At 42.5% G+C, this 17,334-nt stretch overlaps 1 protein-coding gene across 6 annotated transcripts in view; it reads left to right on the top strand.

Annotated features, from left to right (window-relative positions):
• LOC110980279 (cholesterol transporter ABCA5-like) overlaps positions 1 to 17,334 on the top strand; it is a 36,974-nt gene that overhangs the window by 5,176 nt on the left and 14,464 nt on the right. For 5 of the 6 annotated variants that reach the window (XM_087138882.1, XM_087138887.1, XM_087138884.1 and 2 more), the window contains exons 2-20: positions 1,467 to 1,599; positions 1,764 to 2,184; positions 2,667 to 2,788; positions 3,826 to 4,049; positions 4,333 to 4,475; positions 5,809 to 5,999; positions 7,477 to 7,618; positions 8,548 to 8,707; positions 9,286 to 9,350; positions 9,532 to 9,818; positions 10,059 to 10,178; positions 10,965 to 11,103; positions 11,295 to 11,385; positions 12,075 to 12,214; positions 12,357 to 12,527; positions 13,073 to 13,251; positions 13,890 to 14,094; positions 15,138 to 15,265; positions 16,270 to 16,524. In XM_087138882.1, the coding sequence (XP_086995008.1) occupies positions 1,513 to 1,599; positions 1,764 to 2,184; positions 2,667 to 2,788; positions 3,826 to 4,049; positions 4,333 to 4,475; positions 5,809 to 5,999; positions 7,477 to 7,618; positions 8,548 to 8,707; positions 9,286 to 9,350; positions 9,532 to 9,818; positions 10,059 to 10,178; positions 10,965 to 11,103; positions 11,295 to 11,385; positions 12,075 to 12,214; positions 12,357 to 12,527; positions 13,073 to 13,251; positions 13,890 to 14,094; positions 15,138 to 15,265; positions 16,270 to 16,524 (3,270 nt within the window). In that variant the 5' untranslated portion in view covers positions 1,467 to 1,512. Of the gene's footprint in view, positions 1 to 43; positions 492 to 1,466; positions 1,600 to 1,763; positions 2,185 to 2,666; positions 2,789 to 3,825; positions 4,050 to 4,332; positions 4,476 to 5,808; positions 6,000 to 7,476; positions 7,619 to 8,547; positions 8,708 to 9,285; positions 9,351 to 9,531; positions 9,819 to 10,058; positions 10,179 to 10,964; positions 11,104 to 11,294; positions 11,386 to 12,074; positions 12,215 to 12,356; positions 12,528 to 13,072; positions 13,252 to 13,889; positions 14,095 to 15,137; positions 15,266 to 16,269; positions 16,525 to 17,334 lie in introns of those variants that run through there. The other variant, XM_087138883.1, reaches the window with a different exon arrangement.

The following is a 17,334-nucleotide window of genomic DNA, read 5'->3' as shown; positions in this document are numbered from 1 at the left end:
ATCATAATGCATGCACCATGGAGTATATATTGTAGACCGTGGGGAAAGAACACGGAAATAACTGCATCACTGCTCCAATTTTCCTCCTTGGATGCTATTGCAAATGAATTCACAATGACTAAGTTGGTTTTTCAGTTGCATTTGTGCATGCAACTGGCCTCTATGTAATTCGCCTTGTCTGTTGCATCATACATGTAGGCTTCCGTGCAATTTTTCCTTGGATGAGCTAGTTTCCTCATTTTTCACTCCACACTCGTTATGCCCGTGCCGTTGAAAATTGAAAACTGCTACACAAAGTCTCGAAAAGATTGAAAGGCCTCTTTTTTTGTCAGAGTCCAAGTTGCATGCCTGCATGGTTTAGTGCACTACTGATGCGGTCATGTGTGTAGATCAGGCGCAGAGGGAGACGGGAATAGTCAGTTGTGTGACCTTGTTCTGATTGAAATGGTAGAGAAGTGATTGAAGACAACCATTTGAAATCAGGTTTCGAGGTACGTAGGCCTAACTCTTGCTTTGGATTGGATGTACATGTATTATGTTTTGCTTGATACTGTCTTCATTCATCTCCATGGCGATGGAATGTGTATTTGTGACTCAGTGAGTTGGATGTTGCCAGAGTCACAAAGTTTCTGAGTTGAAGACCTTTCAAAAGAATTTTGCATTATAGAAATCAATTGGAACCCTCATAATTATTTCACTCGCATAATGTCCATTATCATCAGAATGTCAAACTGAGCGATACATCAATAAGAGCTTAGGCTGTGTCCGAAACGGGCTTCCAGAGGTAGGGCTAGGTCTATTGTCTGCGCGTCTCCACGCATTTCCAATGGAGTGAAGACCTAGACCTAGCTCTAGACAAGAGATTCAGATGCAGCCTTAGGCTGTGTCCAAAACAGGCTTCCGGAGCTAAGGCTAGGTGTATTGTCTACGCGTCTCCACACATTTCCAATGGAGCGAAGACCTAGACCTAGCTCTAAACAAGAGATTCGGATGCAGCCAGAGTCTGCTCTTGATCCTCACTAGAGTAAAATAACAGGAAAAATATGTAGGTAGTGTAATGTCTTGTGTACTTAGCTACACAGTGACTCCAGATTTGAGCTCTCACAGTATCAGGAAAACTGCAAATTTGTGTTTGCCGTCGGTCATAAGGTAGAGGTCACTCAAGCTGGTGCCATGGGTGGTCGTGGTGTATACATTGCAACGACTTTTGTGTTACTTGTTCATTGGCTCCTGAGGTGGTGATGGGTCTAGTATTTACAAAATAGGGGAATGCCCCAAATGGAGGTGACCCATGAAGATGTGGGTGAGGCATATGTTTGCTCAGTGCTGATCATGGTAAAAATGAAGAAATAACAAAAGACAAAACTTGTCTTTGTAGGGCCTACCCCTCATGCCCCCAATTATAGACAACATCACTTGCTGTGGGTACATTCATGAATATGATTTTCTTTTTATATTCCTTTCAGAAACTGAAACACATTTCATGTAAAGAGAGCTGCTAGTACTTATTACATGATGGCATCCTTTTGGCGGCAGACGTACTATCTTACATATCGTAACTTCTTACTGAAGATCCGAATGAAACAGTTGCTATCTCAGGTGAGATAATTTAGTCTGTAGGGAAAGTAAAATTGGATTATGGAATTACTTCTGAATCATTTTACAAAATGCAGTAAAAAAAGAATTCTCGGTTTAGAATAAATGCAAACAATTCATTCTCAGTATTGGTTCAAATGCAGTCTATGTTGTCTTTCTCTTTCCAGGAAATCTTCTTACCCATTATTTTAGTTTCCTCCATTTTAATTGTCAACCTGACAAACAAGCCACGAATCTACAATGAAGCCCCTTACGGTGCCTTCAGCAACTACCCACTGCTTGATGCCAACAGCAGCGTGTCATTCATGCCCGATGATTCCAAGCCCTGGGCGTTCACGCCAAACAACAGCGACACCTGGGAGGTGATGCAGAGGATCAAGAGTGCCCTTGGTGATAGGGCGCCGTCGGTGTTCTTATCGTTTCCCGACGAGGAACAGATGGTGACGGCTTACCGTTCACAGCCCGAGCCTCAGTTCTCAATCGGCATCGTCTTTGGTGCGGACTTCCCCCAAAACCTGATGGTGGCTCTGCGCATGCCATTCGAAGCAATGCCTCCCACGGATGAAAACTCTCGATTTGCATCCCAAGGTAAAATAACAAGCGATGACACAACAATGTCAGTCTAGAGAGTTATAATCTCCCTGTGCTTTGCAGAAATGTGTCTGCAAGTAAAATTCATTTGCTCCGTACATTTGCTGTCAATTTGGGAAGTTGACCTGTTAGGTTTAAGAATCTGTTAATCTTCTCAAACCTCTTCTCAAACCTCTTCAGGGCAGTTGCACGCAAGGGCTGAATTTGGTCTCATTGTTACCAACTTTATTATTTGTAACTCATAGAGATGAAGACAATTTTTCAAAAAGTGGAAGTTGAGATAGCACGTGCTGCCGTTATGTTTTAACATATTTTGACAATTTTCCACCTTCACACATAAGATTGCCCTTTTGATAATGGTACATTGAACTTGGAGAATTCAGTGAATTTCCTCAGATGTTCTTGAAAGTAATTGTTGGGTATACATGCTTCAACCATCTCAACATTCCCCTGTTTTGTTTGTTTATCCAATGGAATAGCTTCATGTCGTGCGATTGACGGACAACCTCCCGGCTTGGCATCGTACAACTGTCCTGCAAACAGATACCTGTTTTCCGGTTTTGCCGTCTTGCAAACCGTGATGCAGAATGCCATTTCTTCGGTAAGTTGGATCCAGATTTGTCAGATCTTGCTCTTCAACGAAGGGACATCTGGTCAAAGTTCATCTCCTCCAAGCTTACACCTTTTTGATCACGGATGGTAAATGTATGTAAAGGAACATGTTTCAGTTCAGGCAGGAAGTCTGCCATCTTTGTGGGGCTATGGCTCTAGTTGAAAATGAGAGATCATATCTTCCCTTACTGAATGACCAAACATTGCCAAATTGTCAACCCAAAATATGTAAGGCCACGCTCAGTGTTCGATTTCGCCTATTATGCATTGCATTTTGCAACGTAATATCGACCAAATGCTGCACACCTTCTCAAAGAAATTGCACATGGTGTGATGCAAAATGTGTGGGCCTTTCCAATGTTCATGTTGTCATATGCTTAAACCATTCAATTCACACATACAGCAAGGCACAGTGTCCTTTGAACAGTGTTTAAGTTGAGACCACCACGAGACCAGACACAAGACCATGTCCGTGACCAGTCACAAGTAACAAGGAGAACAGTGCCAAAGGACTTGTGACTTGAATTCAGACTGGAGGTCTTGTGTTGGTCTTGTGCTGATCTTCTGAAGGTCTTAAGTGATTTTGGCTGTAATACTACCTTTGAAGTATGCAGAAATCAAGTCAAGGAAGAGCTGAATTCATTGGTTCCCATGCAAATCGTGTTCACTTGAGATAGCCAAAGTAGGGAACCAGTTATGTCGAGGTATTTCGCGAGCAGCGAGGTGTGCAATTTTTCCAATACTACCTTGGCAACAAGCTTTACAGCAGGAAAAAATTCCCTTAAAACTTGCTGAAATAACATTCTATATTATTTTTCATTTGGCTTCCAAAAAATTTATATGCTGTTGCAAAGAATTTTTAATAAATCGACTCATTCCAAAGTCGGTTGATTCCCCTCTGTCAGTGTCTTTGTCCACAAATTCTGAACCCAGACTTTGCTTGGAACCTTTAAACTTCTCCCACGTCTCTCAGTCGTCTCTCTGTCAAGTTTTAAGAATCACCCGAATCTTGTGGCCACCTCACAGATGCTGACAAACGAGGCGCTTTCCTTGCCGGACGTGTCAGTCCGCATGTTCCCTAAGGATCGGTATGTGGAGGCTTCCTCCTTCCCTCGCGTGTTCTCCTCCATCTACTACGTGCTCATGTACACCATCTTCGTGGCTGCCCTTCTGTCGATCATCGTCTCCGAGAAGGAGAAGAAGATCAAAGAGGCGATGCTGGTGATGGGAATGTCCAACGGTCCCTTCTGGTGAGTGTCATTCAGAAGAGAAAAACGTGATATGTTAGAAATCCAGATAAATATAAATTCTTTGATATATCAGATTGAGCATGTCAAGTTAGGCAAGAAATATTGTTGGTACATTCTGAAATTTTCCTTTTTAACAGTTTTGGATTTGTTACTTACAAGTACAGCATTATCACACGCTGCCACATTAACTCATTTCTGTCCTTGTGGGTTAAAGTCAGGTGATACAATAAACAATCATATTTCATACCTCATTTTTATACGTCATATGTTTTTTTCCTGTCAGGCTTGCGTGGTTTATCACCTACAGTGTCATCATGTTATTTGTTGCCTTGGTGATTGCCCTCCTGAGTAAATACGCCATCCAGAATGTCGCCAATGGAAACTTCCTCATCATATTCCTCATTATGTACCTCTATGGAATGTCAAGTAAGTCCACAAATGTCTTGAGGAAAAACACAGCGTGCGTGTGGTAGGGAGAAGAAGGATGTGCCCGGGCGATGGCGGAAGGAATCCAGGAGTTTATTGCAATGACTTTGTGTCATAGGAGTTTAAAAAAAAGCCCAGAGTGATGTACAAGCAGAAGCATGCGGCGTAAGTGATCAAGACCCTGAAGTTTTTTCTATTACACTTTTTTAGTTTATATCCGGTTAATAAGTGACTTTGTTACAAAGAGGGATGTGCGTCGATTTGCAGGCTCCCATTGGATGATCGCTGCAGTTGCGCGTTAGCTTTCGGTTCCAAGTAAATGGCGATCTGTGCATGTAACTCTACATGTATGTGCAATGGGCGTGGTTTAAACTGAAGTGACATCACATGAATCGGATAGAGCCACACAGCAATGAGCATTGTGAATAGGAATTAAGCACATGAGTGCTTGGCGGGAGGGCACTCGCAAATTTCTAGGAACTATTCCACCGTTCATCCAAGCAAGCAAAACAATTGCGACCTGGGACACCTTCACATCAACACTCCCTGATAGTTGTGACTGGTCTTGTGACCAATGGAGATCAAGACAACACCGGTACATGCACGCCATTTGCCAGCAAAGGTGAAAAAAAACACAAAACATGGTGCCGGGGGAGGGGCAGAGGTGGATCTAGAGGGAGGGTTGGGGTTGGAACCCCCCCCCATTCAGCCGTGGACTAACCGGAACTATTAGTGAAATGATGGAAAATGAATAAAAAAAAATATCCTGGACGAGGCTTGCGCCGTCCATCTATCCATCTATATTTAAGTTTTTTTTTCATCAGGGAACAGTGCATGATGCTTTCAGACCCCCTTAGTTTTGTTTTGTGTTTTTTTTTACTGCAAATGGGAATTAGAATTGAATAAAGTAATTGTTGTTTCACAAAGAGATGTAACTTAACACTTCAGCCGATTCAAGGGTAGAATATGTTCCTGTACTTGCAGCACTAAGACTGAGTCAATACAAAGACGTGTAATTAAATTGTCAACTATTTGACTTCCGTTCAATTGAATATTCAGACATTCAATTGAGCCAAATTTGCTGAAAGAGACTAAATTTATCAAATGGATAAAAGAAAAGTTTTGACATCTTAATAGGTACATGTATGTATCCATTCAGGTTGATTCAGGTGATGGTAGGCACTTTTTCTACTTTCGAAAAATTTTGTTGGTTATTCATGTTTAAAAACCAATAATTTGAATATAAATGTAAACAGCCCTATGGAAGAAGGTGCACTCACTAACCATAGATTGCCAGATATTCCAGGAATCTAATGTTCTGTTTCACTTACAGTTATCTGTATTGCGTTCATGCTGACGCCGTTCTTCAACAAGGCCACTGTGGCAGGTGCTATTGGATCATTGCTGACCTTTTTACTGTCCCTAATCTACCTCCCCCTGGGCCTGATCGCTAACGTGCCTTCTGTCTACAAGTGGCTAGTGTCGTTCTTCTCGCCGGCAGCGATGGCATTAGCCATTGACCAGGTGTGTACATATACGTATTTTGACTGTAACACCCCCCCCGTACTGTTTGAGGGGTGCATATGAATGATGCCGGTGATAATAGCCCTAGCTGTGTGCGTGGATAAGTGGTGCTTTTTAGGTCTCGGTCCTAGCCATTGATGAAATGTCTATACAAATTGCCCATAGTAGTAGCTGTTACATGTATATAGTTATTGTTTGGGTTAGAACAAATCATGTCTGCAGTTGATTTCATGAAGCGCTAAGATGTGTCTCAGGAAGGGTAACCTTTCCTACTCCATAAATCTGAAATGACTTCGTTTTGTCAGGCTGCATACCAGGCACTGATTCAAAATGGATAATTTCCCCCAAATACGCACTGTCTTTGGGTATACATATACATATGTTAGAGCTAGCAGACAATTTTTTTCTCTCAAAACGGCTGCCAATCAGTCATCGTGAATTTATTGTGAGCGCGTACATTTCCTGTGGATGTTACATGTAAGTGCTGAATTGAACACAGCCATAACAGATAAGAGGTCATTGTGGTCCAATAATTAGAAGTTCATTGAACTCTATTTCTGACGTGTCTTGCTTAAGAGGCAAGTTGGTGAAATTGATTTTAAGATGCATCTTAGCTGAGATCGATCTTTAAACTGAGACTCATCTTAAGTCTGAAAATGAGTTGCAAGGTAAGATGAATTTTGTGAAATAACCTGCTGTAAGGTTATTCCTAGCTGTTGATCAGTGAATGATTGATGTCTAATGTTATCCTTAGCTGTTGATTAGTGAATGATTGATGTCTATAATGTTAGCCCTAGCTTTTGATCAGTGAATGATTGATGTCTATAATGTTAGCCCTAGATGTTGATCAGTGAATGATTGATGTCTGTAATTGATTGCCCTAGCCATTGATTAGTAAATGATTGATGTGTGAAAGTTTAGCCCTAGCTGTTGATTAGTGAATAATTGATGTCTGTAATGTTAGCCCTAGCTGTTGATTAGTGAATAATTGATGTCTGTAATGTTAGCCCTAGCTTTTGATTAGTGAATGATTGATGTCTGTAATGTTAGCCCTAGCTGTTGATTAGTGAATGATTGATGTCTGAAATTTTAGTCCTAGCCATTGATTAGTGAATGATTGATGTCTGTAATGTTAGCCCCAGCTGTTGATCAGTGAATGAGTGATGTCTGTAATGTTAGCCAAAGCTTTTAATCAGTTGTGTGGGGATAATGTCTGTAATTGTGACCCTGATGTGTGTGTCTTGTCCATGAATAAAATCCCTTACTTGCATTTGCAAAATCTTGAAGTCTAGCTATCCTACCACAGCTGTGTCCAATTTATTATAAGTGTCTTCTCAAAGGATGTCACAAATTGAAATGGATTATGGGGATGAGAGAGGTCACCAGATGTCTTTACCAAGACACAGCCATTGAAGTAGCTAGTCCTGTGACCATTATCTTTTGTGTTTCTGTGGTGACACTTTATTTCCATCTGCAGGCAGCCACTTTAGACGAGGGAGGGGCTGGTATCCAGTTTGACAACATGGGCCTGGATGGATTCCCTCCATATGTCGCCATGCTGGCCATTGACTGCGTGATCTACTTGTTGCTGGCATTCTATTTTGACAATGTTGTGCCAGGTAAACTTTTCTGGTTTTTTTTTTTCTTCTTTCAAATTGACTGTTTCAGTGCATCAACAGTGGATGTGATGCATGCTTTTCAGGGGAAGAACATTTTTAACGAAAACCCCAGTGCAGTCTTTGTTTAAGCAGCATTGAGTTCTTCTTCACAAACTGCTTATATCTGTTGTATTTGGCAAGATCCTTCAGGGAGCTTAGAGCATTCCACAAATTGTCTTTTTCTCTTTTACAGGCAAGACTTTGTTACTGCAAATGTGTGGCAACATTTTGGGGGATTCCAGTTGGCGGATCGGTGCATCCTTCTGAAGTATTACCATATTTGGACGGCCTATTCTGTTACAAATCTTGCGCAATCTGACCAATCACAAGGCTTTTTCTAGCAGCCTGCAACGGATTGTATGGGTTTTTTTCATGTTTATGGAGTGCTTTTCTTAAATGTTGCAGCATATGGAACAAAAACATCAACAGCAATTTCACTTGCAAAAATTTGATTGGCTATGCAATGAAATCTGTCTACAGAAAAACTAGAAGTTTTAAAACATGTTTGTACCGATGGGATGTAAAATTTGTCGTTGCCAACTTGAGAAATATTAAGTTGAATTTGGACAAAAGTTGCTGTATCAGTAGGGAAGGTCACTATGCCCATCCCATTCAAGACTGTTCATAGTTTCTTCCCTTTCAGCCTCTGTGACCTGCGGTTCCAATCCTGTTGTGGTTGACATTATGGACTGGGTTCTTAGCCACTTCCTGATGCTATGGGTTTTCCCTCGGAATATTTGTGACAGGCTTTCTTCCAACCTAAATAGCTGAACATTTCTTCATTCAAAAAACAAGTCGGCACTTGTGCCAGCACCTGCGAGAACCTACCTTCAAGAGCACGCCAATATAGGTGTATAAATGATTTGTTCTTGCACTCTTTATAACGGCAGGGACGTACGGTCAGCGTAAACCACTGGGATTCTGCTGTATGCCGTCCTACTGGCAGAACCGTCAAGGGGAAGCCGAGGGGATGGTTGATCTAAACACACTAGAGGATGTTCCTGATGTTGAGCTGGTACCCCAGGAGATGAAAGACAGGGCTGGCATCAGGTGAGATGCAAAAAGGGCATGGGGATGTAATACCAGGAGGTGTGGTGCTAGACTGATAATGAAGTCAGCACTTAAGTCGTGAAAAGCATTATCTCTGCTAACCATGGGTGAACATTGGACGGAGGATGTCTCTGTGATACTTTGAAATGAAGAACTTGCGGTTTTTATCGACACTAGGTACTTCGATGTATTTTGTTAATAATAGGTGCAAATACCGGTGAAGGATTATTAGTACTTGTGAAGTACTCAACTTCAGCACTATGCAATCCAATTTTTAAACTTGAATCTTTGAAACCAAAAGTGTCAAGTTGGCATCCATCCTTTGATTATATGGGTAACTGGCTATGTGCTGGACACATGGCAAACTGGCATGACAGCTCAGTGGAAGAACATGAGGAGCAGTGGAGACCATCTGTTGTACTGCATGCTTCAAATGTCTTCCTTCGTTTGGGCTGTAAATAGACCTTTGTGTGTATATCTAGCATCTAAACGATCAAGTTCTCAAAATGTTGTTTCTGTGGACCATGGAGTTTTGTACCTTTAAATATCTGAAAGTGTTTTTTTTTCCTTGTCTGAAGGATCCGCAGCTTGTCTAAGACATTTAAAGGAGGAAAGGAAAAGCAAGATGTTCTCGCTGTCAAAGGTACAGAATGATCTCCCCCAAAAGAAGTCTCAACGTTCTTGCTATTCTTTATGAATAATAACCGGTAAATATAAAAGTGTGCCATGTAGAATATATTAGTTACCGATAGAGGGTATTGTGTAACCACAAGGACAAGAATGCATGACGTAAACTCGATCCATTTTTATCTGTCTGTTAACAGGAGTAAGCCTGGACATCTACGAGGGCCAGATCACCTGCCTCCTTGGCCACAACGGGGCTGGTAAGACCACCTTGATCAACACCCTGACCGGCCTGATAGCGGCCGATAGCGGCCAGGCTACCATCTATGGCTACAGCATCCGGGATCCCATCCAGATGCAGAAGATCAGGTCCATGGTCGGGGTATGTCCCCAGGAGAACACGTTGTTTGAGAATTTGTCGCCGCGGGAGCACCTCAAGGTGTACGCCGGACTGAAGGGGGTACCCACGGAGGATATCGAAGAGCAGGTATTTATATGTGTGTGTGGACCCGTGGTTGGGGTCCACGACTCATGACCTGAGGGCTGGGGGTTCAAATCCTCCTGCTGACAGCGTGTTATATCCTTGGACGAGGCATTCCATACCCCCTACCATGCTGATAAAATAAAACGTCTGCCATATCAGCTCTCTACAGACCCTACATTTTTACCATGCGATTGCTTAGAATTATCGTTTCTGATCTCGTTGGTTTTATTCATTGCTTGTCAGGTGATGAAAATTCTGAAGCTAACGCTGTTGGATCAGTCCGAAAACACGCAGTCCAAAGATCTCAGTGGTGGGCAGAAACGCAAGCTGTGTGTGGGAATTGCACTCATCGGCGACCCTAAGGTAAGTGTTACAGAAAAATACCTGGATGTCCGTCAAACCGATCTCAGAATTCTGACTGTCGTTTGTAACCAGCCCTTTTTTAGGGGTGGGTGGGAGGGTAGGAGGGAGGGTCTTACATTTTTTCAGTTGCCAATAGAGGAGAAAATCTGTCATTGTTTTGAAAGATTATACCACTGTTTGTGGCATTTAGCGTAAGCGGATTACCACCGCTGACAAAAGTGCTCCAGCGCTGAGCGATACAATACCACTGCATGCTAATCTGGCCCCTACTGAAAAGATGCCAGAAGCGCACTGTGCCAGTTTCGGGAACAAAATAAACTTATATAACACCGCACAATCTTGGCTCTTTTTACCAGGCGACAGGCCTGGCTGAAATACTCGGGCATCGATAGATGTTGTCTGTTAGAGTAGAGTAGACACCAGGCAGTCATTCGTGTGGGTGTAAACGTCCAGTAAATGAAGTGATGATTTTTTAAAGAATTTTGAAAACTAAACATCTTGAAAATCTCCCGGTTTTACATCATGCAACTTCAAATTACAGCCGGCAGCAAGTGGTTTAGTTCGGGTTTTTCTGCAGTAAATTCTTTGTTGCACTTAACCTGTAACGAAATCCCCTCAGAAAGATTACAGTGGCTAATAAGTTACGCTTGAATCTAGAGCGGCCTGGCCAAAATCCTGAATTCAGGCTGCTTAACTCGGGCTTACTGATACGTGAGAATTCATGGACTGTTAAGTTGCAGCTCATTGTAGATGCTGTCTTCATCATTTCTCTTTTTTCTATTTCAGATTCTGTTTCTGGACGAGCCGAGTAGTGGCATGGATCCGTACTCTCGCCGGCAGCTGTGGAATCTCCTTAAGAGCCAGCGACAGGGGAGGATTATGGTCCTCACTACGCACTTCATGGATGAGGCAGACATCTTGGCAGGTCAGAGGCAGCGTTGGTGTATAGACATTGTTAAAATCAGCTGTTGCTAGAGCTTGGCCAGTAGTTTGGCCTTGTTTTTCAAGTAAACTCAGCAGAGAGGTTTGGTGAAAAGAGCCTGGTGTCCTGTATGGTGGATCTGGCTGACCCGTTCAATTTCCACATTGCTCAATTATATACTGTCTTGGTTGCAGATCGTAAAGCGGTGATGTCACAGGGCAATCTCCGTTGCTATGGCTCCTCACTCTTCTTGAAGAATCGATTCGGCATTGGTTATCATCTTGGGTGAGTAGATTGTGCTGAAGTAGATGAACACGGCCCTGCTGCAAGTAAGGCTGGTCACTTGGCAGAAAAATTTAAAGTCTGAAGGAAAAACATCATCCGTGAAAGTACAGGTGGGCAAATGAAATGATGTGCCGAGTGGCTTTTGTGTGTTGTGCTTTTTTGGTTGGGATGATTTTTACATGATGAATTGATATCGCTCAATGGGAGGAAGAACATTAGTTGACTTCCAGTATTTTAGGGCCACACAGCTCACTAAAGCTTGGAAGGTTTAGTGGTGGTCTCAAAAGAATGGTGACAGTGAATTGGACCTCACGCATGATGAGAGGCAGTGACTGAATTCCCCTTCCCTGGATTTACATCATGTAAACCAATGTTATTTTTCCATAGTTTGCTGCTAAATAGCATAGGGCCTTCATATTGGAATTTGTTTTGAATTTGTTTAAAATTCAATTGCAGATCTCTGAATGAAGTGGTTTTTAAACACAGTTTTTCTTTCCTGTGGCGCACAAGCCGAAAATAGAGCTGTTAGAAATGAGAGAATTAAAAGAAGACGGTTAAAATAACATTAAAAGAGTTTTCTCTTGTGTTGTGTTGTTGACGTGGTGATATGGTTGTCTCAGTGGGAGTCTCTCATGTCAAAACGAGAATATTGAAAAACAGTTGTTGATTTTGTTGTATTTTTTTCCCAGTATGGTTGTGGAGCCGGATGTAGATGTTGACAGAATTACGCAGCTGGTTACAGCACAGGTCCCCAACGGTCAGATGTCTCGTAGCCATGGCATGGAGCTCGCCTACACACTCCCATTAGAGGACACCAGCAAGTTCCCTGGTAATTGGGGCCTTGAGTAGTCTTCCCATCTGTCAGTTTGTTTCTGCCACATCTGGTGATTTGTTTGTCTGTGTATTGAAGAAAACAGAAAACAATGGCGTGTGTGTTTAAAAGGAGCCTTCTTTCAAACTATATGATACAGATTTGTTCAGAGCATTCGAAGAGACCAGTGGGCAGGATGGCGCAACAGTTGCCAAGCAGCTGGGCATCCAGTCTTACGGTGTCTCCATGACAACACTGGAGGAAGTCTTCCTGAAACTGAACGATGAAGAAATGGAGGACACCGAGGAAAATGAAATTCAAAATGCAACAGGTATTGCCGTGATGACTGGCTGCAACCCTGGATTCTCTTTTTAAAAAGACCAAGCTGAACGGGACGAGTAGGTTTGCCCGGTGGACACGAACAAAGTGTTGAGAGCTAGCAGTGCCTTCATTTCCAACGGTTTGTACCCTGTTCGTCGTCAGGAGATGTGTTGGGAACACACTGTTCTGAAACATTAACCCTAGGGTTAAGTTTTTTTCTCAAACTCACACAACTCAAACAAAAGAAGAGGATTTACCTTATATGTGTTAATGCAAGCCTTCCATATTTTGTTCTGAATTTCTGTTCCAAGAAAATGCACCAAGCAGAGCTGCCATGTGTGTTGGTTGGACACAGCAAACAAGAGTTGCTGGTGCATTTTTCATCTGAATGTGCACAATGCTAGCAACAGACGACAATGGTTTTAAGTTTGTCACGTCTCTCTTTCTGTCCGTGTCTGATGGCACGTTCACTCGTAATCCCTCCATTATCGGTCATTATTCTTGATGACCCGGCCAATTTACCTGTGGCTGTTTATTGCACTTGTCTACCTGTAGACACCACCCCTCTTGCTGTCAACAGCCTCAACGGCAATTATCAGAGCATGGCAGTGGGCAGCAGTGAGTCCGTGTCGCTGAATGTGGAGCACCTCATCACTGCTCCCCTCGAGCCCAATAAGTACCAGCTTAGGGGGTTGTGCATACTCCTCTTCAAGCAGATGATACGGGATCCCGGAGTAAGTCCATCTTTGGGGAGTCGGCACTAGCAGGAACCGACATTGTAGCAGGTTGTCGTTAAAGAGAAGATTGTCAGATGAGATTCAAAGAAGCCCAAATATTGTGGCAGGTTAACACAAAAAAGTAGGTTAATGTACCTTTGGCCAGTAAGCGAGAAATTTTTGAATATAATTGTAAAACATCTGGCAACTTTCCTTTTAAGTTTGTGGAGTGAAAATAAATGTTTGTTGGAACAGTATTATATAGGAATTTCTTGAAGTGACAGTTGAAATGTTCCATTCCAGTAGTATTCGAATGGGTTACTCTTTTCACTGCAACAGTGTTGAACATTCATCACTGAGTAAATCCTTGCATCATCTTCGAGTCCAGAGATTCCCTCTTACTGAGCAAATGGAACTTCCATTTACGTCTAGAATGGAAATTCTTTTTTTTTTTTTTTTTTTCAGCGCGGCAGTGCTGCATGTTGGGTGGAATAGTGCCTATTCAGTGATACACTATTCAGATATGGATTTATTCAAAACTTTGAGAATTCAAGAAGCAAGACATGATATGGCTGTCTTGTTAGCCTAAGACAAGATGACGTAAGGTCTAGACCTCTCGTCACCATGGTCTCGGTTTTCTCCTTGATTTGATGCAGACCTACTTCTCGCGCGTCTTCTTCCCGATCATCTACATTGTGCTCTCCGTGGTCCTATCCTCCACCATCAGCTTCGGCATTGGCCAGGTTGATAATCCATCCAGTCTGACCCTTGACCCCGGCCTGTACTTGCAGATGGATTCCCCGTCAACCCTACCGTTGCTGTCCCCTCTGCTGTACCAGAATAACTTGACAGTGGCCGGCGGTAAGTTGGGATTAAACAACCATCTCAGGAAACAGATCAGGGCAAGAAATGATTTGAAGCAACCATCACATCCTCGACCACAGGCCATTTTCTTTCTTCGGGAGCTCCATAGGTTTCTTTCTTCTCAACTGCCTCATAAGACAGGGCTCTGGAACGGGCTAATTCCATATGCAAAAGCTTTTGGAAGCAAGTATTCGATATTGCAAAATATTGTTGGTCGCTTGCTTCCTTTCAGAATGCAGCTACATTAAGCTCAGTGTGCATCCCGCATATGCATATGGGTCATTCCATGAAGTTTGGGCATAGTTTGTGACGGCATCCCTTGTTACATCAGTGAAAATAAACATCTTTTTTCCCTGCATGTGGATTCTAAATTGACATTGTTCTAAATCTTGCCAGGTTCTTGCAGTGGTGTGCTTCATCTTTGCTGAATAATATGAATTAATCTGTTGTAATGTGAAAATAAAGGGCAATAAAAGTTACCGATGTAAGAAGGGACGCCGTCACAAACTGTGCCTGAACTTCATGGAATGACCCATGTGGAATAGTTGAATCATGTTATTGTCGAAACAAATTCTATCTAGTCAGATCTCAAAGAAATTATACTGTGCAGTTTCCTGAACTTGGCCATCTTAGCGCCCCACGAGGGCACCTGTCAGGACTTCTTAAGTCTGCCAAAATTTGGTACTGTCAACTGAAACAATAGCTTCTTTCTTTCTACTCGTTCAGACATCAAGACCCGTTCTAATAAATGCCATGGGAACCCTGCGGAGCAGGAGTGCTTGGGATGTTGCCGTTATGGCTTTGCAATTCTTTTACGCTCTTCAGTGAGTTTTTTAATCAACAGACCACAGCGACAGTTTCCCTAATTGTCCAGAATCAACAAATTAGAAATAGGAGCAAGAGGCATGGGATGTGTATTTTAAGGGACTTCAAGGAAAGTAGCCCCTTAAAACGGCTCTGAAGATTTTTCCAAATGTTTCGGTACAAATCTACACAGTGTACAGTGCCTCGATATAGCATTGTCTCTTCGTCTTCTGCAGATATCCAGCCCTTACTGAATCAGTTAGATCGCCTGGGCTTGAAAGTCAGCAACATTCCTGATATGAGTAACCTCAGCTCAGTGGCCCCGCACAGCATGGCCACCATAGTCAATAGCCTAGGACCACCGGTGAGTTAGTTAGAGCGGCCGCATTCCCAGCATTTCATCGCCACGTTATTTCAATAGCTTTTGTGGTATCGTCTCAATAGCCATTCAGCACTGACAATTTGCATCCAGAATCGTGGATGTCGTATCCTGTTGCAAGTTTTATTTCCTGCCTTTGTTTTTTGTTAAGGTCTTCTTTTAAAATTGCAACTGTGTGAACCATTCTTTTGAAGTCCTCGAATATTTTTTGTGTAGAATTTCTTTTACCTTTATGAAACTCAATTTTGAAAAGTCATCAGTTCACCAAGATCACTGGCATGGTCCAGTTACTTCTGGCTGAGGAAAAATGAGTATTTATTCGCAATTTGAAAACTGTCTGGCTCATTTTTTTTTCTGTATTACAAGTTTGCATTTCAAACAAATTTCCCATTCTAACGGTACTCTTAGCGTATCTAATGATTCTGGCAAGCCTCACACAAGTTACCACAAGTTTTTTTGGTACGGAAGCAGTGTTCTTTTTGTGAGAATTTAAACTTGGCATGTTGTTAATCGGACTTTACTCTTGAGGGTGTAGGTCACATGCCATTGCCTTATTGAGGTAAAATGCCTTGCTCGCGGAAATCTAAGACTGTTTGTTTTCAAATAATTCAGTATTCGATATTCAAAACTGCTTTTGACCAAATATTTGAAACTTGATCATTTTACACCCCCCCCCATTTCAATCACTCAGCACCGGTCAAAAGGTACTGGCCAGCATTACAGGTGTTTTGCATGCGATTGTCGCCTTCAAAGTCGCATGGATACAATGAAGCTGCCTGAACTCTTCGAACCAAAAATTGCCAAACCAAACCAGACCGGTCGGTTCAAATGTTCGGCTTTAATATGGGATGATATTTTTACTCGAATATTTGAACCGGCAGTTTGCTATTCGAATAATCGATTGATGATCGAAAATGTGAATAATCAATATATTTGAAACAGCCCTCATGACATCAACTCTAATTAGTTTGTTAATTTATAACTTCCAGGGTGATTTCCTGGCTCTGTACAATGACACTGCCCAGCATTCCCTGCCCATCCTGTTGAGTGTCCTTGGCAATGTCCTGGTCGCCTTGGAGACACCGACAGAGACTCTCTTGAACCTGACGTTCGCCAACCACCCGCTGCCGTCCCGTGCCATGAGCTACTCCTTCAACTCTGGGTTCTTCCTGGTTCTCTTCTTGGCCATGGCCATTTGTTTTGTTCCCATAGGTTACTGTACCAACATTGTCAAAGAGAGACAGGTGTGTCAAAGCTATTTCCAATTTTTTTGTTAAAGGGAGAAAATGTACTGTTTTGGTATCAACCACTTGCTGCCGGGGAACCCCATTTCGAGCACCATGGGTTTATACGCAGAGCCGGGGTGCCCGAAATGGGACAACAAAAGACCGTACTCGGAACAAAAGACCTGCTGCTAGGAATTGCCATCATTTTTCGAAGGTAATCAGTCTCTGTTTTTAAACAGTATACCACTGTTTTGGGCAAAGTGCGCCCGCGGATTTACACTGTGGATAAAAAAGCTCCAGGGCCCCATTGATGAGCGACACAGCACCACTGCGTGCTAATCCAGCTGCGTTTGAAAAGACGCCACTCGCATTCACTGGGGACAAAGGAAATTACGCAACACCTCACAATTCTGGGCTCTCTTTACAGGGCAGCAGGCCTGGCCGAAATATTCAGGAGTCAATGAAGGTTACCTGTCTGCGTAGAGTAGCCACCAAATAGTCATTCGTGTGGGTGTAAACATCCATTGAATGAAATGATGAATTTTTGAAGAATTTTGAAAAATGAAGTCTTGAAAATCACCGGTACGTGTGCACTGCATTTTTAAAAGCACCCGGCAGCATGTGGTTAACCAAGATTCAGTGTGGTGTTTTTCTGAAGAAAGCTTCATTATTTCACTCGTATGTGGAGTCAGAAACTTGTTCGTTCTTGGAGCTCAAAGTTTGAAATATGGAGAAACTTTTAATATCTCAACCACTCAGTTCATGAAAGCCATGTATGTAGTGAGGAATACCAGTTATTGACTCTTTGTTTCCTTGTGTCTGTGACCT

This window comes from Acanthaster planci, linkage group LG07 (genome assembly GCF_054643075.1).
Source record: "Acanthaster planci isolate LZ-2023a linkage group LG07, COTS_SCS, whole genome shotgun sequence".
NCBI lineage: Eukaryota > Metazoa > Echinodermata > Asteroidea > Valvatida > Acanthasteridae > Acanthaster > Acanthaster planci.
Note: the sequence above shows the minus strand (reverse complement) of the source record. Positions and strands in the feature narration are given on the sequence as shown.